This window comes from Callithrix jacchus, chromosome 5, assembly GCF_049354715.1.
Source record: "Callithrix jacchus isolate 240 chromosome 5, calJac240_pri, whole genome shotgun sequence".
Classification (NCBI taxonomy): domain Eukaryota; kingdom Metazoa; phylum Chordata; class Mammalia; order Primates; family Cebidae; genus Callithrix; species Callithrix jacchus.
Genome location: NC_133506.1, coordinates 155,337,894 through 155,363,109, shown reverse-complemented (window position 1 = coordinate 155,363,109; position 25,216 = coordinate 155,337,894). Strand labels below are relative to the sequence as shown.

The window sequence follows — 25,216 nt, the reverse complement described above, 5'->3', positions numbered from 1 at the left end:
ATGTAAACGTCAATGTGTGTTATTAGCTTTTCATTTTCCCTTCCAATATGATGATGTTTGAGTTTTAAATTAAATCCTTTTAGTGGGTCCAGTGGCAAGTGTATTTGACTTATAATTATTCTCTTGCTCTTTCTCGCTTGTTCTCAGACTAAAAATTCTGAATTACAATGATATTTGTGAATTTTTTAAACTATAACAGTCTTGTGGTCGCTGTCACTGTTTTGTTTATATATATGGATTATTATGCCTAAGTGTGGTTTAAGCATGTTGGTAGACCTAGCTGTATGTATTTAGCCGAGCTCAAATCATACGGTCAGTGTGAATGTGTTTGTCTATGATTGTATGTGTATGTGTGTCACCTATGCACATATATATATATAAATATATACACACACACACATTCACACACACGTACACACACACACACACACACAAGAGCATTCCAAAGGTGACACTCTTGTTTGCTTTCAAAATGGCCTTAATATGTTTTTTAAAAAGATTATGATGCTTAATAAGGAAAGTTGAATTGCAGGCCTATTTCTGCAGGTGATTCATCTTGAGACTTGGCCTCATTTCCCCCAATTTTGCACCATCTATATTCTACTGTAGGTACGTAAATGTTGTGAAGATAAATTAACATATGACATTTAAAGCCTTTGAACTCTTAGGAGAAAGATGTAATGTAAACCTGGAGCATTGGTGGAGTGACTGATTTGTCCTTCTTTTAACATTTTGTGAAAATGTACATGTGAGAGGATCAGAACATTTTCTTTAAGCATTAGGATAAAAACTCTGTAGATACGTCATCTCTGGATATGTATAAATGAATTTGTTCATCAGATCTGCACTGTGAGAGATGAGCCCCTCTTCTTCTTTGGTTCTCATGCATGCCTTGGCTTTTCACTGACCCTCTATGGACATTGCCTGACTCTGGAGCTGTAGTTTGCATAACTTTTCCAAGTTCCCATTATAGTTCCCCTCTGAAGATTAAACCTATGCTTCACCCCACAGTTAGGGAATCTCTTTCCTATCATAGCTTCTGGATTACCCATCTTTTCATTTCCCAATGGGGCATCCTCTACTTTATTTCCCCATTTTACTGGCTTTCTCTATGCCTCTTCTTGCTATATTGAATTTTTAAAATTAATTTTTGAATAGCTATAAAACATACTCTTCCTAAAATTCCCCAGAGGGACCACTTTATTAATTTCTTTTTCTTTTCTTTTTTTTTTTTTCTTGAGACAGGGTTTTGCCATGTTCCCCGGGCTGTTCTTAAATTCCTGGGCTCAAGCCATCCACCCACCTCAGCCTCCCAAAATGCTGAGATTTCAGGCGTAAGATAACTACGCCCAGCCTACTAGTTTCTTGAGTATCCTCTCAGAGATACCAGTGCATGTGTAGGACACATCTACAGCAGTGCCCCCTTATCCTGGAAGGAAATATAGTCTAAGACCCCGGTGGTTGCCTGAAACTGCAGATAATACTGAACCCTGTATATATTATGCTTTTCTATGAATGCATACCTATGATAAAGGCACGTATATGATGTAAGATATGTGATCAAGTTTAATTTATGAATTAGGCATGGCCAGAGACTAACAACATTAACAAATAATAAAATGGAACAATGGTAACAATATGCTGTAATAAAAGTGATATGAATGCGGCATCTCTCTCAAAACATCCTGTTGAACTGTACTTGCCCTTCTTGTGTTAAAGATGGAAGAAGCAGGATGACGTGAGAGTTCATCACACTACTCAGAACTGCCTGCAGTTTAAAACTTATGAATTGCTTGTTTCTGGATTTTTTCATGTCGTATTTCTGGACCTTGGTTGACTGCAGGTAACTGAAACCATGGAGAAGGTGTAGCAGCACTGTACTTTGCCCAGAGGTAACTTTCCATGCCCATGGTTCTGCACCTTGCTTTGTGTACTTAACAGTATATCCTGGAGACCTTTCCACATCACTGCATCCAGAACTACTGTGTTCTTTTACTGACTTCATAGTACTCCTTTATCCAAAGGCCCCATCATGTATTTAACCAGTCTTTTATCAATGTGCTTTCAGGTTGTGTCCAATCCTTTGTTATTATAAACAGTTTTGTGATGACTGTCCTTGGGTAGATGTTTTCCACTCACGTAGGAGAATATCGTTAGGGTACATTCTGAGAAGTAATATTGTTGGATAGAGAGGTACAAGCATTGAAGTTTTAAGCACTATTTGGAAGATTTCCCTTCATAAAAGTGGTTTCAGTTTACACTCAAACCAGTTATGTATGGAAGTGGCTGTTTCTCTACCCTCAATAAGATGGTTTGTAATCAGAGGTTTTGCCATTGACTAACCCATTAAGAAAACTGTATAATGTCTCATAGTTTTAATTTTCATCTTTAAAGGCCATTCGTATTTCATTTTCTGTGCATTGTTTCTCCATCATTTATGATCATTTTCCTGTCAGGTTGGGGCCTTTTTTATTAACTTGTAGAAATTTTTCCTTTGAAGATACTAACTTTTTGTAATAACGATTGAGAGTGCAGTCATGTGTCATTTAATGACGTGGATATGTTCTGAGACATGTGTTGTTAGGCAGTTTGCCATTGTGGGAACATCACAGAGTGTACTTATGCAAACCTGGATGATGTAGCCTACTCCACACCCAGGATACAAACCTATACAGCTATTGTTCCTAGGCTACAAACCTGTACAGCTTCTTAATGTACTGAATACTATAGGCAATGTAACACAATGGCAAGTATTTGTATCTAAACATATCTAGGCATAGAAAAGGTACAATAAGAATATGGTGTTATAATCTTATGGGACCACTGTCATATATGTAGTCTGTTGTTGAAAAACACATTCTGGCACATGACTGTGTTTTTTCCAGATGTCTCTTCAGTGAGTGACTTCATTTATTGTGTTTTTTGCCATGTAGATGTGTAAAACAATTATGTAATCAAATGTATTATTCTTTATTTATAGCTTGATATATAGCCTTTTGGGTTCTATATACACTGAGATTATAAAGCCATTTTTCCTCATTTTCTTGTGGTATTTTTATGTTTTCACTTAAAAAATATTTTAACAGAAGTCCTATTGGTGTAATATGTGAGGGAGAGATTCAATTCAACCTCCTTTCTCTAGGCTAGCTGCTTCATTTCTTTGCCATTATATTTTCAGATTAATTTGGACTTACAGAAGTATCACAGAGATAGGAAGTTCCTGTATACCCTTCACCATTCTTCCTGTAATGGAGCAGCACACACAATCATGGTACAATGAGCAAAACTAAGAAATTAACTTTGGTATGATACAGTAGCTGAACTACAGGCTTCATTTGGCTTTTATTGTTTTCCCCACTGATGTCTTTTCTAAAAAAGAAAATTCCAGAATCACACACTGAATTTAGTCGTAGTGTCTGTTTTCTTGCTCTTTGAAGCTATGACAGTTCTTCAGTCTTTTCTGATTTTTAATGACTGACAGTTTTGAAGGATACTGGGCGGTTACCTTGTAGAATGTCCCAGAGTTTAGGTTTGTCTGACTGATGTTATGCACAGAAGTCACGTTTTGATCTCAGAACTGCATTGCAGGGGGTATGTGATGTTGGTATGTCTCCTTGGTTACCTGTGATCATTTGGTGAAGGCAATGTATGTCAGGTATATTCACTCTAAAGTTATAATTTTCCCCTTTGTAACTAATATTTTGGGAAGAAACTTTGATGCTATGTAAATAATCTTGTTTCTCCTTAAGGTTTTGCCCATGAATTTCGGCATTTGTTGGTGGATCTTGCCCATAGCAGTTAGTTCTATGATGTTCTAATGGTGATTTTCTTTTCCCTCTTTACTTGTCAAATACCTAAACATCACTGTTCTCCATTTTCCTGTCTTTGGATTATCTACTGTGATCTCATCAGCTAGTATTATTTTAACCACTCGTTTAAGACCTATTACTTTCAAATCCGACCTTCTGCACTCCAACTACCTGGATATGTATAACTATTTGTCTTCCTTAGTTCTTTCAAACTCAACATGTATAATTGTGGACTCATGCTTTTCCATTTTCCAGAATTAATTCTTTCTGTCATGTTCCAGCATGTATTACCACCTGCTAGGGTCCCAATGTTTGGGACCCCCTCAAAATTCACGTTTAAGTGTTAAGAGATAGGGCTTTTGGTAGGTGATTAGTTCATGAGACTGGAGCTTTTATAAATGAGATTCATTACTTTATAAAAGAAGCTTCCAGGAGATCGATCCAAGATGGCCGACCACTAACAGCTCAGGATTGTAGCTCCCAGTGAAAGCCCAGAGAACGAGACGACGCCACACTTTTAGACGAATTTTCGTCACTCACCAATCAGCCGATTCCCAGTGGAGGAGCCCCACGGGTCGCCAGCGCGACTCTTGTGGCCGCTGCAGCAGTTTTGCCGGCGTCTTGGCGCAGCAACTCTTCATGCAGAGCCAACGGGACTGCTTCCCCTACTGACCGGAGTTTGGAGCTCTGGGAAATCAGAGCCGCTTGTTGCGGACTCAAGAGGGAAGCCAGACCAGAGATTCCCAGGCAGAAGAGCACCATCAGTCTTATCGCTGCTATTTAGGCTGCCACAGTGGGTTGCTCGGATCCCAGCACTGGGAATCAATAAGTTGGACGTCGACTCAGAAAACTAATTAGAAAGGCGGTTCATCTACAATGAAGGGAAAAAAACAGCCTAAGAAGGCTGAGTATACTCAAAATCAGAACCCATCAGCAACGGAACAAGCCCTGATGGAAAAGGACTCATCAGTAACGGAACAAGCCCTGATGGAAAAGGATTGTGTTCCATTATCTGAAGTAGGCTTTAAAAGGTGGATGATAAGAAACTTCTGGGAGTTAAAGGAACTTTGCTTGTTCTTTTATAAATGAGATTCATTTACATATGAATCTCATATATATTATATATATATGAGATTCATATAAATTGTTCTAACCCAATGTAAAGAAACTAAGAACTTGGAAAAAAGGTTAGATGAAATGTTGAAAAGAATAGACAATATAGAGAGGAATACAAATGAACTTATGGAGTTGAAAAATACAACACGAGAACTTAGTGAAATATGTACAAGCTTAAACAGCCGAATGGATCAAGCAGAAGAAAGGGTATCAGAGGTCGAAGATCAACTTAATGAAACAAAACAACAAGACAAGAATAGAGAAAAAAGGATAAAAAGGAATGAGCAAAGTCTCCAAGCAATATGGGACTATGTGAAAAGACCTAATACACGCTTGATTGGTGTACCTGAATGTGACGGAGAAAATGAATTCAAGCTGGAAAATACTCTCCAGGACATTATCCAGGAAAATTTTCCTAATTTAGCAAAGCAGGACACTATTCAACCCCAGGCAATACAGAGAACACCACAAAGATATTCCTCAAGAAGACCAACCCCAAGGCACATAATCGTTAGATTCACCAAGATCGAAACGAAGGAGAAAATATTAAGGGCAGCCAGAGAGAAAGATCAAGTTACGCATAAAGGTAAGCCTATTAGGCTTACAGCAGATCTCTCAACGGAAACCCTACAAGCTAGAAGAGAGTGGGGGCCAATATTCAATATACTTAATCAACAGAACTTTCAGCCCAGAATTTCATATCCTGCCAATTTAAGCTTTACATTTGAATGAAAAATAAAATCTTTTAGGAACAAGCAAGTACTCAGAGATTTTATTACCACCAGGCCTGCTTTACAAGAACTTCTAAAAGAAGCATTATACACAGAAAGGAACAACCAGTATGACCCTTTCTAAAAATACACCAAAAAGTAAAGAGCATTAACATAAAGAAGAATTTTTATTGACGAAAGGACAAAATAGCCAGTTAATATCAAACGGCAGCAACCCTAAATTTAAATTGACCAAATCTCCCAATCAAAAGATACAGACAAAATCTAACGGTATATCCAAAGATATAGACTCAAAATAAAGGGTTGGAAAAAAAAAAAAAACGTACCAACCAAATGGAGAGCAAAAATAAATAAATAAAAAGGAGTTGCAATTTTCACATTTGACAAAATAGATTTCAAAGCTACAAGGATACAAGGGTAAAAGGATTAATGTAATAATAAGAGATCTTAACACCCAGATACATAAGACCCATAATGAGATTTAGATTCAATGAGACAGAAAATTGATAATGATATCCGGGACTGGAGCTAAGATCCAGAACAAATAAACTTAATAGAGCTCTCCATTTTAAACACACAAAATATACATTATCCACAAAATCTAACAATATATCTAAAGATATACAAAGACTCAAAACAAGGGGATGGAAAAAAACTCACCAACCAAATGAAGAGCAAAAATAAATAAATAAAAAGCAGGAGTTGCAATTCTCACACTTAATAAAATAGATTTCAAAGCTACAAGGATGCAAGGGTAAAAGGATTAATGCAACAATAAGAGATCTTAACACCCAGATACATAAGGCACATAATGAGATTTAGATTCAACGAGACAACAAATTGATAACGATATGCAGGACTTGAACTCAGAGCCAGAACAAATAAACACAATAGAGGTTTCCATTTTAAACACATAAAATATGCATAAACCACTTTAAACACTCAAAATATTGATCGGCCATTATTGAAACCCATTTTAGGAATGAAGTAATATTCCTTTTTCCCTCTTTTTCTTTTTTTCCCCTTCTTTTTCTCCTTTTTCCCTCAAAAAATAAATAAATAAATAAACAATCGTTTAAAAAAATAATTTAAGAAAAAATTTAAAAAGAAAAGAAACTGTGGAAAAAAAAAAAAGAAGCTTCCAAAAATTGCCTTGCCCCTTCAGCCCTGTGAAGATACAATAAGAAGGCACCGTCTGTGAGGAAGTGGGCCCTCTCCAGACACTGAATCTGCCTGTGTCTTGATCTGGGACTTCCCATCCTCCAGAACAGTGAGAAATAAATATGTGTTGTTTACAAGCCTCCAGCTGATGGTCTTTTGTTACAACAGCCAAAGGACTAAGACATCACAGAACTTCTTTCTCTCTTATTCCCTCAAATCCAAGCTATCACCAAATTTTGTTGATTCTGCTTAAGACATTTCTCCATCTTGTTCTCTCTTCTCCATCACCTATTTCTGTTTGCTGGAAATCTCCAACAGATTGGCCTCTAGGAACTTCAAGTTTAATATGTGCACAGCCAGGTTAATTTCCTTCTTTACCGCCTAATCCAAACCTGTTCCCCTTCTAATTGTACCTAGTGTAGTGTACGGAAAGTAGGCCCCAAGAGAATTGTCAGATATAGTCCCTCTAAGTTATAATCATCACTTCAGTGTCTTTGTTGCCTCATATTCCCTCGGAACCCATAGCCAAGCAACTGCCAATTCTGGCTGGTTGTATCTGCTAAGTACTCCTCATAGCGTCCACTTACTGTCACTAGTGTAGATACGTAACGTTCAGTTCACCTCGTCTCCTGGTCAACTGTAATGACTTTCCAGGGGATATCTTGACCTCTCTCTTCCCATGTGCACTTCAGCCCCTTGTTCACACTGCAGCCAATGTAACCTCTCTCTCACCCAGGGCTGATGATGTGTAAAAACTCTGGCCTTGTTGCCTGATGCAGTTTTATCTAACTTGTCTGTCTGTGGAATCATTTTCATTTAATTTTTTTGAGAAAATATATTACTATATCACAGAATATCCCTTTCTGTACTGTGTAATAGAGCATGTTAGTATTTTATTTTTATCTAGAATGCTGTCCTCTCTGTTTTCTGTCAGTGGTAATCTTACCTTTGCTTTCAAGGCCTCTGTGAATTCCAATTCCCTTTCATTGATAGCCCAGTGGGAAGTGGGAAGTGATTTCTTTCTCCTCCAAATTAGGATGGCTTAGACCACTTTCTTAGCAATTATCACTTACCGCCTTGTGGTGGAATCTTTTCATAGACACATCTTGCTTTCTAAGCTTTTTGAAGACAGGCTCCTGGTTTAGGTTTCTTTCCCTCCCCAGAGTGGCTAAGTTAGGTCTTACACCTATGACTCAGGATTTAGGAGGTGGTGTTTAATTTTTAGGTTTCATTGCTAATGCTGTATGTCTTTGTTACAATTTTGTTATTTGTTTTTCTGTTATAAGGCAAAATTTTTAGCAAGGAGATTATGGGTATAAACATTTTCATGGCTCCAAGTAGTTTTCCATGTTGTTTTTAAAGACTATTACCGATTTAATGTCTGTAGTGGTGTTTTCTAGTTATGCTTTATTTGTGTTTATCCTTTGTCATATATTTTAGTACCTTGTATTATTTTGTTGCTGCAACCTCAACACCACTTTATATCCATTATTCTTTTGTTGCAATTATAATAGGTGCAAGAGTACATCTTAAATCTGCTTTAATTTGCATTTCTTGGTTTACTATTTGAGCATCTTCCCATGTGTTTTTCACATATTCATTTTTATCCTTTGCTATCTATTTTCATACATTGTATATTTGTAAATTATAATAAGCCATGCTTATTTTATTTATTTATTTATTTATTTATTTTTGAGACGGAGTTTCGCTCTTGTTGCCCAGGCTGGAGTGCAATGGCGCCATCTCGGCTCACCGCAACCTCCGCCTCCTGGGTTCAGGCAATTCTCCTGCCTCAGCCTCCTGAGTAGCTGGGATTACAGGCAATAAGATAAGAAAAAGAGTCTCTACTTTTCAATTTCAAAAAGTTTGGATCTCTCATGTTTCTCCTTCATGTTTTTTTCTGTTGCTTTGACAGGTCTGACACACACATTCAAATTCATTTTCTATAAGTTTACTTTTATGTTCCATTACGGAAGACTTCTGTGAAAGAATGACCCATAAGCACCTTTGGGAAATCTTTTTTCTTGCCTTTAATAACTCTGTGAAAATCATCTTAAGCCAGTGACTTCCAGGTAGATTATAAATGTTGCTGTATATCTGAGTTGCCTCATAAAATGCAATATCCAGAAGGCACTTTATGATATTCTATTCTGTAAACAATATTTCGTGTAATTTAATTCAGTTCAGTTGCAGAGGTTTCAGTACATATTTTGAGTTTTTGCCATAACTCACAATAATGAAATTTAATTGCCAGAGATTTTAATCAGAAAGTTTATCCTCTGGAAAAATGAAATATATTACAGATATCCCTCACTTAAGATACTTTGGAATATGCCACATATTGATCTTAAAGAAAGCCTAGAGGAGGTAACAACCAGCTCTAGTAATGTGAAGGATAGAGATGAAGTCATTTTCAGACTGAAGTTAAGTAATGTTAGAACTAGAATTTCCAAGTCACAACTCTTAGCCGATGAAAACACTCCCATCATAAGAGGCAAATTTGTAGAATCCCCCAGTATAGAGTCTTGTGGAGGAACACTTTTATAGCTGACACATCGCAGGGACAGTCACTCAGGGAACTGGTACCACATTGTCAGTTTTTGATAATGCCTAGGGAATTCATTTTAAGTGGAAATATTCTAATGTCATAATGGAAGCTAATGGGAAAGTAGAATTAACTTAGCAGATTTTAAAAATAATAAATATTATTAGAGAAAATGTATTGCTATGCTTTGAAGAATAATGGGAAGTATGATCATTTAAAAATACAGGTCAAATGTGGTAACATGTCTGTAATCCCAGCACTTTGGGAGGCTGAGATGGGCGGATCACTTGAGGCCAGGAGTTTGGGGCCAGGAGGGCCAACATGGTGAAACCCTGTCTCTACTAAAAATACAAAGATTCACTGGGTGTTGTGGTGCATGCCTGTAATCCCAGCTACTCAGGAGGCTGAAGCAGGAGAATTGCTTTAACCTAGGAGGCAGAGGTTGCAGTGAACCGAGATGATGCCTGAGCGACAGAGTAAGATTCTGTCTCAAAAGAAAAAAAAAAAAACCAGAAACATAAAAATAAAAATACATAGTGATTTTTTAAACAGGACTCTTCAATATCTTAAAAATAATCTAATATGGTTACTTAAAAATTATTTCACCCTCCAACTTTCTGAAAATACTGATATCTTTCAGGAAAGAAATTGCCATTTTCTGACATTTTGGTATTAGTTGAATCTAAACATATTTTCATGCTTTATTTCTTTGCCTTTAAAAAAAAAACTGTCATTTTCTTTCTCTCTCTCTCTCTCTACTTAAAAACAAAGATTAGTTTTTGGCCTTTGTAAATGCCACAACAAAATTCAGCCAGATGCTGCTTCAGCAGTTCTTGCTATTTGTTGGGGTATCTTAGACACCCCCGGTATTAAATTTCAAGTGGAGACTCAGTCTTATTCTAGAATCTTTAGGGCTTGAACAAACTGAAAACAAACAAACAAACAAACAAAAAACTCGCTGTATGATAACTAACCAGCAAAGTATTATGTTTTGTAATTTCCAGTACCACCTCTAAGAGCTTTGCAATCATGCCATCCTTGTTCAAGTTCACCTATAGGAAGTAATGCAAAACTTTCAAAACAAATTTTGGGCTATTTTGCTCAAATATGCTTTAGGGTTTTTTGTCGTTGTTGTTGTTGTCATTCGTTTGTTTTTTTAGATAAATTCACTTTTATTTCATTGTTGCAGAAGTTATACCAAAAGACTTTAGGGTGTGAGGTGGCTTAGTGTATGTAAGAGGAAGTATACTACAGTAATTATAAGCTTACTTTATCTTCTGGGGTTTTTGTTTGTTTTCTTGTTTTTTAAATAACAAAAGACAGGATCTCACTCTCTGGCCCAGGCTGGAGTACAGTAGCACAATTATGGTTCACCGCAGTCTCATTCACCCAGGCTCAAGTGATTCTCTCACCTCAGGCCCCCAAGTAACTGGGACTACAGGTGCGAGCCATCATGCTTGACCCTATCTTGTTATTTTTGAGTGGCACTTAATACACATACCTCATGTCAATACTTGAACGCACCCTAAAAATGATTATTTAAACAAGATTGTAACTTATCTCTTAACTCTCAGTCACATTAAGGAAGAGATTGAACACTGGATATCCAGAGCTATTTGACCAAATCAAAACTAGGTATTATTCTCATTCAGAAAAATCACATTTGTTAATTGATGATGATTAGCCTATTAATTGAAAAGGTATTTTTTAAAAAATCAGAAAAAACAACCAACTTTATCTGTGTTAAAGCAGGAACCACATCTCTTGTGGCACAGAGAAGTTCAGTTTTATGATTACAGTAAAAATAGTTAAAACATGGATTCAAATAGATTTAATGGAAATTTCTTTGCACAATAAAATGGAAGCTTATTAGCATAAGGAAATCAATGGAAATTTATTAGCATAAGGAAATCCATCTGGGCTTTTCCTGAATTCCTGAATAGCGTTGCAGACTCTCAGTGACTGTGGTGTGATCTTGGATTTGGTGGCAGCTCCTTCTCCTCCCTTTAGCGGTTGCTTTCCTGTTAGCACAGTATCATCTGTTACTAGAGTCTCACATCCTTCTCGAAGATTCTCATTCCAGTCTTTAAATCTGATTATCTAGGCCGAGGAGCCTCACACTTACAGCACAGATTAAACACATATTTCTTCTCATCATTGTTGCTTGAACCAAACCATCAATACCTTCTCAGAGTTGTCATTGGAGAACTTTCTTATGCTTTTAAACATTTTCAAGGTGCTTTATCTAAGAAGATATTTTTAAAAAGTGTATCTTTTCCCTTTTAACAAACTCATTCCATGTTGCTATCTTCTTTAAAATTGCTCCCTCTTCTAACTTAATATATATTTTAAATATATTAAGTTTTTGTTGAAACGTAAACTCTCTATATCTTTGTTTTGCTTTTAATTAGCTTAGTACATAAACTTACAAATAATCAGACAATTGTATATGTTCAGTTAGCACAGAATTCTGACAAAGGCTGGCTTTGCTAGCTCAATTACATGCTGTGTGTCTCACTCGGGAGCGTTGGGGCATTCTCACATTGACATGGACCCAACGTAGTGTCCACTGGTAACTAACTGTTCAATATAAGATCTGCTTACCGATTTCTAGTAATTTTGTTTTTGAATTTTTCTTCAGTCTTACTGCATGATCAGAGTAATATAGCCTCAGGTTATTTTCACTTAAATAGCAAGTTTGCATTTGAGATCACTTTGATTTCCATCTTCTAATTTGATCTTCATAAAAACTTAGTGGGGTTTTGTTTTACAGATAAATAAACCACCACCCAGAAATCTGAGGGACTTGTCCAAAGTCAGGTGCTTGGAGAGGTCAGGTCTTGAACCTGAATTTCCAATTCTCTCTTCCCACTATCACGTTTAGGTTATCATGTTGGCGGGTTTTGGGATGCAAGGGAGCGCTTAGCTCCCCTGAGAGGAAGTTTTTCCAGGCTTTTGGTCTCTCACTTACCCAAGAATAGGAGAGGGGACCATGGCAGGTGCGCTCATAAGAAAATATTGGACCCCAAAGAGTTTTTGCAGAGAAATAACTTAGGCAGAGAAAAAGAAAAAGGAGAGAGAAAAAGATGAGAGAGAGAGAGAGCTTCCACGAAGAATGTGGAAGGGGACCCAAGTATGGAATCCAGGAGGGGAAAAACAGCTTCCACTAGGATGGAAGGGAACCCTACAGTGGGAAATCCACCCGGATGAGGGAGACAGGGACTTTTAATCTGAGAGGAATTCCCTCCCTCTCCAAGCCCACTGGCCAATGAAAAGAGTTCCCTTAAACTTCCGCTGGAGTGATTGACTTCTGATTCTTTCCCACGCCCGCGAAAATTAAAACAGAAACCGTTAAATCTCCCAGATGGAGAGGCATGGGAGTGGGGCACGGCTCTGGGAAGTTCTTGCCCTTAAAACGACGCCCCCTTGTGGACCCGGAAAGAGAACACATTCCCTCAATCACTCCATAAAACCTCCCAAAACACTACTGTTTCTGTAGTACCCAAATGTGCCTTTCTCAGGACTTAAGCAAATACCAAAAATATGTATGTGTTTTGATATTTGGTTAAATCCTGAGAAAGGCATAGCTGAGACAAGTCATGATCTGCCAGGTGAATAGAAAGGGGATTGGTTGGGCCAGGCGCGGGTGGCTCACGCCTGTAATCCCAGCACTTTGGGAGGCCGAGGCGGGTGGATCACGAGGTCAAGAGATCGAGACCATCCTGGTCAACAAGGTGAAACCCCGTCTCTACTAAAAATACAAAAATTAGCTGGGCATGGTGGTCCGCGCCTGTAGTCCCAGCTACTCGGGAGGTGGAGGCAGGAGAATTACTTGAACCCAGAAGGCAGAGGTTGCAGTGAGCCGAGATCGTGCCATTGCACTCCAGCCTGGGTAACAACAGTGAAACTCCGTCTCAAAATAAATAAATAAATAAAAGGGGGTTGGTTAAACTTGCACTATTCATACAACTTCTAGTGAGGCATAATGTGTATGTATACACCTTAGAGGATGTTTTAAGAACATCTGCAAAATAAGTGTTCAATAACATGTATAACTGTTCTTTCTAATTTTTGAAAGTGTGCTTTAGTTATTATTTACTTTTTATTTCTGTCACCCAGGCTGGAGTGCAGTAGCGTGATCTTGGCTCACAGCAACCTCCGCCTCCTAAGTTCAAGCAATTCTCCTGCCTCAGCATCCCAAGTAGCTGGGACTACAGGCACATGCCACCATGCCTGGCTAATTTTTGTATTTTTAGTAGAGTTGGGGTTTCACCATATTGGCCAGGCTGGTCTCGAACTCCTGACCTTGTGATTCGCCTACCTCTGCCTCTCAAAGTGCTGGGATTACAGGCACGAGCCACCATGCCGGGTTGCTTCAGTTATTTATATAACACTACTTGTTCTGTGGCCTTGGATGCTTGCACTGTTAATTTAAAAATAATATAAGGACTTAGATAAAAACCAATGGGCTGTGTTATATTAGGCCTAGGTGACTTCACCTGCAATTATGAAGGCCTTTAAGCATTTTTACCTATTCCTAGTTACAAAAACTTATTAACACACAGAAAAAGCCATTATGAAATCTTTAATTTCAAAATGCTTTGACCTAACTTTATGAAATATATATTTAGAATCCATCATTTTACAATTAGTTGTCTCTTGGTTCGTGTTTTCTTTCTTTTGTGTGTGATCCACATCTACTTTATAGTCTGATTCTTTTCATTAGAAGATTTCCTGCTACGGAGTCGTTTTTAAATAAAAATTTGATTATATGTATTTATGAGTTCATTGTTGAAGCTGTAGTCTGTATATTGAACACTTCTAAAACCTTTTACTTATGAACAAGTATAAGTTGGCTTTATAGTATGTGTGGATCCCTGTGATCAGCACTATATAGATGAGAGAAAAGGAAGGGGGATTATTTGCTTGCTTTTGGAATTTTACTGGGCTTTACAAAATCTTTAGCATCAACTCTCATCAAATTTGTGAATTACACGACTACTTTAAGATGCGGTATTCTGATTCATTCTTAGTGTTTACATTATCTCAGGTAGCAAATGTAGATACTTCCAATTTTGAAATTTTCTGCAATTTTAAATATCTCTAATTCCCAAAGAATCTTTTTTATTTTAAATTCACTTTCGTACTTCTCTAAGGTCTTTTCAAGCAGAATCAATGTTTCTATCACCAATCTTAAGATGTGGAAATGGAGGAATAATGTTTTGCTTTGTTTTCCAGGATGTGGAGCTCTTGCTGACAGTGTCAGATTAGCAATCCGAAATCTTTTTCCCTATTTATTAATCATACTTCTGTTTGAAAAGTCAGAGCTAGCTGTTGCCCCTAAGTAGAAAAGGCAAAAGGGAGGATAAGTAGGAAAAAAGAAATGGGTATATTTTCGTGTAAATTTAAACATATTTCTCTCTTCCTTAGGAGAGAGTTATGTATGTGGCTCAATAGAGCCCTTCAAGAAACTGGAGTACACCAAGAACGTGAACCCCAACTGGTCGGTGAACGTCAAGACCACCTCGGCATCTCGGGCAGTGTCTTCACTGGCCACTGCCAAAGGGAGCCCTTCAGAGGTGCGAGAGAATAAGGATTTCATTCGGCCCAAGCTGGTCACCATCATCAGAAGTGGCGTGAAGCCACGGAAAGCTGTCAGGATTCTGCTGAACAAGAAAACGGCTCATTCCTTTGAGCAGGTCCTCACTGATATCACTGATGCCATCAAGCTGGATTCGGGAGTGGTGAAACGCCTGTACACGTTGGACGGGAAACAGGTAAGAGACGTGTTGTGATGTGACTTTGACTTTAAGGCAAGAACTGAGGGGTTGGAGGGTATACGTGGCTAAAGCATATATTTTGCTCAAGTTGTTAAAGGACCTGGGTCACTTCATCAACAAATATGTGCTTACTGGACCCAGAACAGTCGGAAGTTTGAGTTGAGCAGGATTATTCATAGGAATAAAGTAAGAAAAACATCTTTGAAGATTAAATAATTACTCAAGGATTTCTACTTTTTCATTTATTATTTGCTTAGCATAATGGTTCTTTTCAGTCATCTGTTTTCTCATACATCTTATAGCGTTAGGCATGACTGAGGTGTGGAAGTGGACTGTGACCAGTGGGGAATATTCTAATTTATTTCTTTGACCTAAAGATTTTATGATTTTAAGTCTTTGTACTGTTCACTAGTGAGATTTACTTATAGTTTTCTAGATTTTAAAATATGTAGCTAAGAAATGACATATTTCCATCTGGATAGCTTTAAAGACATATTTCTAGAATAGTATGCATCTCATAGTTTTCAGTATTAAAAGGGAGGGTTTTAGGTACAGAATGAGCATCAGTTGACTTGGATGCGTGGCCATTTTAATGTGAGTTGATCAGATGAACCTAAAGGAAGCATCACCTTTCATTTTCTTGGGTGGATGACTTTTGTAAAGGTTTCGCAGAACCCTGATGGTGAGTTGAATTAAAAAACATTGATTATATGTATAGCATGATTTGCTAGTTATTCAGAGTTTACCAGATTATATTTTTGAGCCCACTATCTTTGCTGGAAGTTTAGTTTTTAATGTTGTGCTATCAAAATGCTTTTTTAAAAATTTGAGGGATAATTTGAATGATTTGTATGTATAGTAAATACTAAAATTAAAGTGATTCATGAATTAAGAGATTGATCTTATTAAATAGAAGACTCCTACAAGTTTTCAAAGGTAGCACATTCAGACTTCACGAATTAGAAATAGATGCTAATCCTAGAAAGAGTATTAGTCATAAAAGAATACTTCCCTTAGGGATCCATTCAGAAGCTCTAAATTATAAAATTCTTTAGGAAAGAAGGAATACCTGCCAGCTGTTCATTCTTATTTACTATCTTCTCTTGTCTTACAACTCTTGCCCTAAGTGTCATGTGGATAAGGATTCTAATGGATGAGAGTCTCTAATGGATGAGATCTAGCCTTCCAGATGTAAGAGTCTACAGCCTAAATGTCATCAGTGTGTCAATGACCAGAAAGTTCATGATGGCTTGGGCATTATACTAGCAATAAGATGGCAAGCTTCACATTTACACGTTTAAGCCCTTCACTGGCTCCATTTCTAATGAGTGATTTAAACATCTTATAGTTCTGCATTTTCTCAAGATGGGAGTTTATCTATTTTCATAAATATTTACCTATTCAAATAAATATTTTATAAATTGTTTCATTAGAGCAAAGAATGCATATTGATAAATGTTCTCTCTCCCGACCTCACTTCAGAATTTTAGGAATTCCTAAAAGCTACATTGAATCTAAAAATCAGCTTTAATCACTTTAGCTAACATTTGCCATCAGCTGATTATTTAATTTTGCTTATGTCAGGAATAAATCCCTAGAATAAGTATGATGTTCTCAATTGTTTTCTTCCTTTCTGAATTTGTCTACTATCAATATTTGATAACAGCTAGTTTGCTGTGGTTTACATGTAAATAATCCAAGGTCATGGGAAAGAATCCCAGGTTTAATGTCAAAAGACAAAGATTTAAGTTTTGGCTCAGCCATAGATTCCTTATGTTTTGAGCAAAACACTTAACTGAGCCTCATTATCCTCATCAGTGAAACATAGATAAAAAGATTACCTGTGTAATCCCAGCACTTTGGGAGGCCGAGGCGGGTGGATCACGAGGTCAAGAGATCGAGACCATCCTGGTCAACATGGTGAAACCCCGTCTCTACTAAAAATACAAAAAATTAGCTGGGCATGGTGGCGCGTGTCTGTAGTCCCAGCTACTCAGGAGGCTGAGGCAGGAGAATTGCCTGAACCCAGGAGGCAGAGGTTGCGGTGAGCCGAGATCGCGCCGTTGCACTCCAGCTGGGTAGCAAGAGCGAAACTCCGTCTCAAAAAAAAAAAAAAAAAAAAAGATTACCTGTGTTTTATAGAGTGCTTGTGGGTCAACTATGATGATACATGCAAAAGCAGTTTTGAACTATAATGATGATAGCTTTCTTGAGCATCGTTCTAAGTGCTTTGCATGTATCAGCATGTTTAATTCTCATAATAGCTTGTTTATTATTCCCATTTGACAGATTAGAACACTAAGGCACAGAGCTCGTTAAAAACATGCCCAAGACCACAGAGCTACAATTTAAACTGGTCTTGGTCCAGAGCTGGTGCTGGTAACCACTGTACCACTGCAGATTATGTTAAAGCACCAAACCGATGTAAATGTGTTGAGAAAGAATTGTCAGGGGAGTCATGTGTCTAAAGAATATCACCTGAACGCCTGTAATCCCAGCACTTTGGGAGGCCGAGGCGGGTGAATCACGAGGTCAAGAGATCACGACCATCCTGGTCAACATGGTGAAACTCTGTCTCTACTAAAAATACAGAAAAAAATTAGCCAGGCATGGTGGCACATGCCTGTAATCCCAGCTACTCAGGAGGCTGAGGCAGGAGAATTGCCTGAACCCAGGAGGCGGAGGTTGTGGTGAGCCGAGATCGCGCCATTGCACTCCAGCCTGGGTAACAACAGCGAAACTCCGTCTCAAAAAAAAAAAGAATATCACCTGAAACATTTCTGCTGTGTACTTTGTTTCCCTGCAGTCATTCTGCTGACTGTTGTACTCAACTGTTTTTTTGTCAAGCATTCAGTTTGCTGCTGTGGCGTTTCCCCTCCTGTTGGCAGGTTCTCTTCATAGCAGGAACAGTGAAAAGCTGCAGAGCAACTGGATAAAGTGGAAAGAACATAAAGACTTATTCCTTGGGTTCCCAGTGGGAACAAAGATGCTTCCTCATGAACCCCAGGAGTCTTTAGAATCACTTTGGCTCAAAAGAGAAATCTGCCCCATAAGCAGTTTGTTAGAGTAGAATTTTTGACAACCTGCAGAGACTCGGGCTTGATAAGCCTCTGGGAATGAACCACTTTCCTCCATGCTGTCCTATGGAATAATGCTTGGCCATAGTGGGGTGGCACTGGCACTGCTACCACCTTGGCCTGCCTGTGGTGGCATCCAAGTCCATATACAAGATGTCACCCTAAGATCACTTGTCCCACCTCTTTTTTTTAAAATAGTTTAACTGAACCCTCACATCAACTCCACAAACAATATGGCAGTTCCAATGCCCAGTAAAGTATTTCATGTTTTTGGGTTGAGAAAATAGAATTGTTTAAAAAATGACTTGCTTGGATGCTTTGAGTAAATAGGTAGAGAGGAAATGGTTTTGTAGAGTGCCTTCAGGCAGCCTGCAGATGTATGCGTCACATGGAAACTGTTGATGCTGAGATTTTGGAAAATGGAATCATGCAAGCCTGAGCCTACTGTTTAATACGTTACCCAGAGGAGGTGGACACTGGAGGGCGCAGACCACGTGCAGTGCTCACGTGTTTCTACCACCACTTCCTTGCTCAGTTGTCTCTTGGGTTTGTGTTAGCCCTAAGCGAAGAGTTCACTGTACAGTACCTTTTTTTTTTTTTGCTGTTTTTAGGCTGAGATAAGAAAATCAACGTTTTGTGAACGCTGCACAATCTAGAAAAGATTTTGTAGGAAGCTACAAGTTGGCCAAGATGACCGCTGTGGTTCATAAGCAGCCTGTGTGTGAGCAAATCCTTTCTAATGATTTCAACTCCATTCTTTATTCAGGGGCACTGAAGCTTCAGTAAATGGTTGTCCTGACCTTCCTCCTCTTCCTTGCAACTTTCAGGGTGACTGCTCACCAGGTCATCAGTCCTTTTGCTGGCATGGCTGGGAGTTCAAGGAAGCACTTACCATGCCTTAATTTCAGTGATGCATTTTTTTAAAAATCTGGGCCTCGGTTAACGGCCTCCAAAGAATAAAACAGGACATTTCTAGCTGACAGTTAAAATCACGTCCCCGAACCCACGTCCAAGGGGAGGATTTGCAGGATCTGAGAGTTTGAGAGTCTCTTCCTCTCGCCCAAGTCCAAGCTCTGGATGTTGGAGTTTTGCTGTGGGTTATTCACTTAACCTGCCAAGCAGTTACTCCCAGAGGACATTTGGAGTATAACTATTTTTTAAGTGCTTAAAATAAGCCTAAAAGTTACCGGATTTGCTACAAAGATACCCTTGCATATCTCCTGACTCCTTTTATGGAAAAGCAAATCTGGCTGCCTTGAACTGCTAAATCTGCTAAATCTGTGGTTCTTGAATCCTTCCTTAGAAACACAGAACTGCAAGTCTTAGAACAGCTAGTGTCTAAGTAGGTGATTTATACTATAAAGAACGTAGATAAGGCACTTCCCAATGATCCCCTTCCCACTAAAATATAGCAATGACAAACTAGATTGCTCCTTAAGTAGAAAATGAATGCACATCCCTATCTTATCTACTTTTCAGCATCAAAGATCTGTACAACATTCGCAGCATACTTTAGTAGAGAGAAAAAAATTGAGGGATGTTATATTTTTATCTCATAGACATTTCACTTTATAAAATCTACCATGTACTTTATAAAATCTACCACTGCTAGCATGCTAGGGTGAGCAAAGAATTTATTGTTTTCCCAATATGGAAAACATTAGGTATTACTCAACTGAAGTAAGGGTAGCCATAAACTGATTCAGTTGGTAAACCATGAGAAAGGATCATAACTGCCATTTTGAAGACGTCCCTCCCAGTAGATGTTGATAAATTTACCTATTATTACATTTTCTCTGTATCTTTTGATCATGAATCCTCATTGCCTGTTATAAACATAAAGCTCAAAAGATGCTTGTAAATGACTCATAATAATTGCCACTATTTATTTTAGGTGTTTAATACAGGAGTTTACTTGACTGCAGGAAATGGTAATGATGATTAATAGAATATTACAAAATAGTCTTTATTTTCTTCCTTTTGGCTTCTAATACCTAATTCTAATCTGAAGTAAAAATATTTTGGTTGGCCGGGTGCGGTTACTCATATCTGTAATCCCAGCCCTTTAAGAAGCCAAGGCAGGCTGATCACGAGGTCAGGAGTTCAAGACCAGCCTAGCCAACATGGTGAAACCCTATCTCTACTAAAAATACAAAAAATTAACCAGGCATGGTGGCGCACACCTATAATCCCAGCTACTCGGGAGGCTGAGGCAGGAGAATTGCTTGAACCCAGGAGGAAGAGGTTCCGGTGAGCGGAGATCACACATTGCACTCCAGCCTGGGTGACAGAGCAAGGCTGTCTCAAAAAATAAAAAAATAAATAAGTAATAATTTGGTCCACTCTTGAATTTAGAGCATTTAAGATGTGTCTTCCTCTTCCATGTTAAAAAAGTGGTACCCATTATTTACATCTGACCTTGGCTGTAGGAGTCAATAACCAAACAAAATGTGAAAAACTAGAGGATTCCAGATAAAGTATAAGAAATGTAGAATCTGATAGGATTTATTTGGAATGGAAAAGGAGGTTTTCTGTAGCTGCTAGTAGTAGTGGTATTTTTCCTTTTTTATTAGTAGAACTTTTTTGTGACAGTTCTAACTAACTTCTGCAAGCGTTTTAAAACCCTTTATTCTTGGTATAAAGAGTGTGTGCTATTGATTTGCTACACTACCTATGTAGTAAAAGTGAATGTAATACATTTTAGTTTTGCTTGCAATTGGAGTAAAAAACAGTTGATATAAATAATTTAGCATACACTTTAAAATGTCAAATTAAAATTTTCTACAAAAGCTCAGAGCACATGTTAAACCATCCTCATGATTTATTAGAGCTATGATTTGATGGAAATAGATGGTTTCAAAGAAACAGAAGCTTAAGAATCATTACGACACTTCACTTGCGGAATTAAAATGTTCAGAATAGAATGTGCTATTTTATGTTACATATCTTTGGTCAATATTCAGGACTTATGAGTTATACCTGTCCTTATGTAGATATTAGTGCCTCCAAATTGGGAAGATTTCAATCCTTTTTTTTCACTTTGTGCTCCTCTGGGGATGTGATCGATTGTAGGTACCTGCAGTGATGTATATTTTAAGGCTTAGATTTGTTTCAGCAAAAGTCAGTTTTCTCTAAGTTGCATTCTAACTTGCCGTAAAAGGAATTCTAAGTTCCCTTACTATTCCGCTGCAGTACTGAAGATAAGTTGTCTAAAGCCCTTTCCGTAGTGTATTGAGAGCATCTGGGGGATGTTTACAAGTCTGCTGGCTTTGTGATTGCCTTCTAGTAGTGACTTCTCTTGACCTGGCTGGAGCCCTGACCTGGCCTGTGAGCCTTTTCTGTCCATCAGGAGCATGTTGGGATAATGGAAAGAACTTAGACTTCAAAGTCAGCTGGTCAGTCAGTTATCCCTGCAACGAACAAACAAACAGAACAATTCAGCAGGGGCCTAGACTGAGGTTTCAGTCTGGAAAATCTAGCTTGCGATTTTTCATCCAAGCTTGGAAAATTAAGTTAACCTATCCAACTTATTGATTAGTTAAGTTCAAAATTTCTGTATATTGAATTTACTTACAATGAGGAAATTTGCTTATGAATGCTATAAATTTAGCATAGATATATGCGATAACATGACACAGAGAAACTACATTAGTTCCATAGACTTACAGACCTGAGTTCAAATCTGTCCTCTACCCTGGGCACAGTAAAATTTATCCTCCTATTGGAAGGAGTGCATGCTTTGAAGATCCTCCGTTTCATCATCTGCATATTGTGAATAATAATATTAATAATGCCTGCTTCATAAGTTGCCATGAGGACCAAATGAAACAATTCACATGGCAAATTTGGCCTATGATTGGTACCCAATTGTTGGCAGTTGCTATGATGGAAAAGCTGACACCTCAGTTGTTTTTGGGGAAAAAAATATTTTAAATGTGCCAAAGGGACTCACTATTTTAAATTATCCCTTTATAATGACTAATCATATTTTCCTTTGTAAATGTGGCTTTTCACAAGGAAATGCTTCATGATGTAATAAGAAGAGCATGGAATTCGAAATGAGACACTTAATACAAAGTCAAATCCTGCCTCTAATACTCATTAGTGGTGTGACCCTTGGGAAGTCAGATGAACTCTCTGAACCTCAATTTCTTCTTCTTTAAGATGGCATAATAATGCATACCTCATAATATTGAAGTGATAATTAACTGACAAAGTATGTATATAAAAGCCTTGGCTTCACACATGGGAGGTCCTCTAAAAATATCAGTCCTCCTCCCTTCTGTTCTCATGTTCTGGGCTTTCTTAAAAACATAAGAGCCTTGTAGTTGTATAATACCATGAATATAGAATTGGTCATTTTGCATTTTTCCATTGTGACCAAACTATTGTTTAGTACATGAACTACTAATGACTGTATTTTCATCATCCCCTTTACTGTCAGTCAGTTGTGAATGCAATTCAGATATTTTATTCAATTTCTTCTTCAATGGTACAAGTCATCCCTTAAAGGCATCTATCTATTGGCAATCCATCGCACCAAGAAAGTAGTATTACCATTACTATCATTTGTTGAACACCTTCTCTGTGCCTGGCACTGGACCCGTTGCCATATGTATATACATTGATGATTACATTGATGAAGGTAATCTCATTGAACCCCAGCTCTGCAAAGCAAGAACCTACTCATTTCTCAAGATTCAGCTCAAAGGTGGCCTTGTCTATGAAATATTTCCTATCTTCCTCATGTAAAATTGACAACTCCCTCTCTCGGGCCTGTTCACTATACATTGTATGTAGCCATGCAAATCTTCATTAAGCTGGTCTATTGTAATGCCTGTCTCCTCCTCTCAATTTTATAGGATGAGGCTAGGAAACGTGTCCTATTATTGGCCTTTGAGTCTTCAGAACGTGACCTGGTAAATGATAAAATGACTAAGTGGCTGATTGACCAGTCTGCTGTGGTCTATCCACTTGGCCTTAGCACATGGCTCCAGTATTCAGCAAGGTCCTTACAGGTCATGGTCATGTAGGAGCTGCCTTGGTCACCCTGGGCTGTGGTCGTGTGTAGCTGTCAATGATGATGGTGCCCTCTGCAGTGTGATGACACATTACACTACCATGCACACAGCACCATGGTGGTTGTTTCTAGCTGGGACTTCTTCATGAAAGACTGTAGTGTAGAAAAGAAAAGGAATGCATCTGCCAATTTTAGATCATTTTTGCTATTGAAAGCACTTTCATTTTGTGGGGGAACAATAGATATTCTGTTAGGAACATCTTGCTGTCTGAGTCAGGAGAATTGCTCTAAACCTTCCTGACATTGCCTTAGCCATCCAGTGAATAAAGAGAAGAGCTAATCAATATGTCCCATGAATTTAAAAATTGGTGATGGGCCAATAGGAGATTTGCATAAAAAGCATCTGGCCTAATTATTGCAGAGACACAAACCTGCAGTATTCAAGGGTGTTTGTGGTGGCAGAGTATAATATGTTGCAGCAGAATTTCCTGATTAGTTTTTAAATCCTTGAAACTAAATGAAAGAAGTCTGTTTCAGAAATTAAATGGAACTTTAAAAATCCAATTTTAAATAGGAACTATGTTGTAAACAACATGCCTTAAAAACAAAAGGACATATGGGAGATTTATTTTTTAATTGGCCTTGTCCTTTGTAAGACTAATACATAATCAACATAAAGAAGGAAATGGGGAAAATATTATGATAAATTAAAATTACCCACAGTTGAGTTGGGAAGATGGCCCTTACTCATATTTTGGTCTTTTTCCTTTGTCTTTTTCGAAATGAAGTCTTGCTCTGTCTCCCAGGCTGGAGTGCAGTGGCACAATCTCAGCTCACTGCAACCTCCACCTCCTGGGTTCAAGTGATTCTCCTGCCTCAGCCTCCCAAATAGCTGGGATTGTAGACGCCCACCACCATGCCTGGCTAATTTTTGTATTTTTAGTAGAGATGAGGTTTCACCATGTTGGCCAGGCTAGTCTTCAACTCCTGACCTCAAGTGATCTGTCAGCCGACCTCGGCCTCCCAAAATGTTGGAATTACAGGCCTGAGCCACTGCATTTGGTCCTGTCTTTTTCTAAAATCAAACAAACAAACAAACCCCTCGGATCCCACTCTGTGTGGTTTGGTTCCTTGCTGGTACCTTCACACGATAGTCTGCACATTCATGTGGGAAATGTATCAAACCATTTCCTCTCTAACTCTGTTATTTCATTGTCCCGGGTCAGATCCCCTGACGCCAAATTTCCCAGTGTGCTTTCCTCTTTGTTGACTTGTCTGTAGAGCCTCTTTTGTCTGTCTTCTAACTTACGTCTGATAGTAATCGTGTTCCAAAGTCCGATCAATAAACAAACAGCATGCAAAGTAGCATTTCTTGAGGTACTGTTGAGTGTAATCAGTTATTGGAGGTTAAAAGTGTCTCAGAATTCATTCGCTCTGTAGAATCCTCTTAGAAAAGAAGTCACATTTTTCAAAATATGTCTGATTCCATAAGTCCAGTCTTGTTTTTGTAAATGCCAGGTAATAGGCTTTTTAGGTCAATGAGAGCATAGTCACCATCATCTTTTATGAGTTTCTCCCTGAGGGAAAAACACAAGCTAGTTCCCTTTCTGTGGATAATCACTTCTACTTTGCATTAGAACTGTTTGCACACCTGTGTGAGACAAAAATATCCTGAAGAAAAAAGGGACTGCTTTGTTGATTTCTGTATTCACAACTACCCTCATGAGATGCTTACAATTTGTTAAATGACATTTCTTAGTTTTAACTGTGGTTCATCTTTTGATGAGTAGATTACAGGGCTAGGAGTGCCCCTACAAGAGATCTTTCTATTCTTTTTTTCTCTACTTGGAAGACCATAAACTAAACTTGACCATGCAGATAGTAACATAAAATTGATTTTTTATTTAAAAAAAAAAAAAACAAAAACCTTCCAGAAAGAAAAGAACTCAAGATAAGCACTAGCTTAAAAAAAAAAAA

The 25,216-nt window shown here is 38.1% G+C and overlaps 1 protein-coding gene across 3 annotated transcripts in view; it reads left to right on the top strand.

Annotated features, from left to right (window-relative positions):
* The window catches only part of DCLK1 (doublecortin like kinase 1), a 359,661-nt gene that overhangs the window by 8,724 nt on the left and 325,721 nt on the right, over nt 1-25,216 (top strand). For all 3 annotated transcript variants that reach the window (XM_017973046.5, XM_035302465.3, XM_035302469.3), the window contains exon 3: nt 14,793-15,139. In XM_017973046.5, the coding sequence (XP_017828535.1) occupies nt 14,793-15,139 (347 nt within the window). The remainder of the gene's footprint in view (nt 1-14,792; nt 15,140-25,216) is intronic.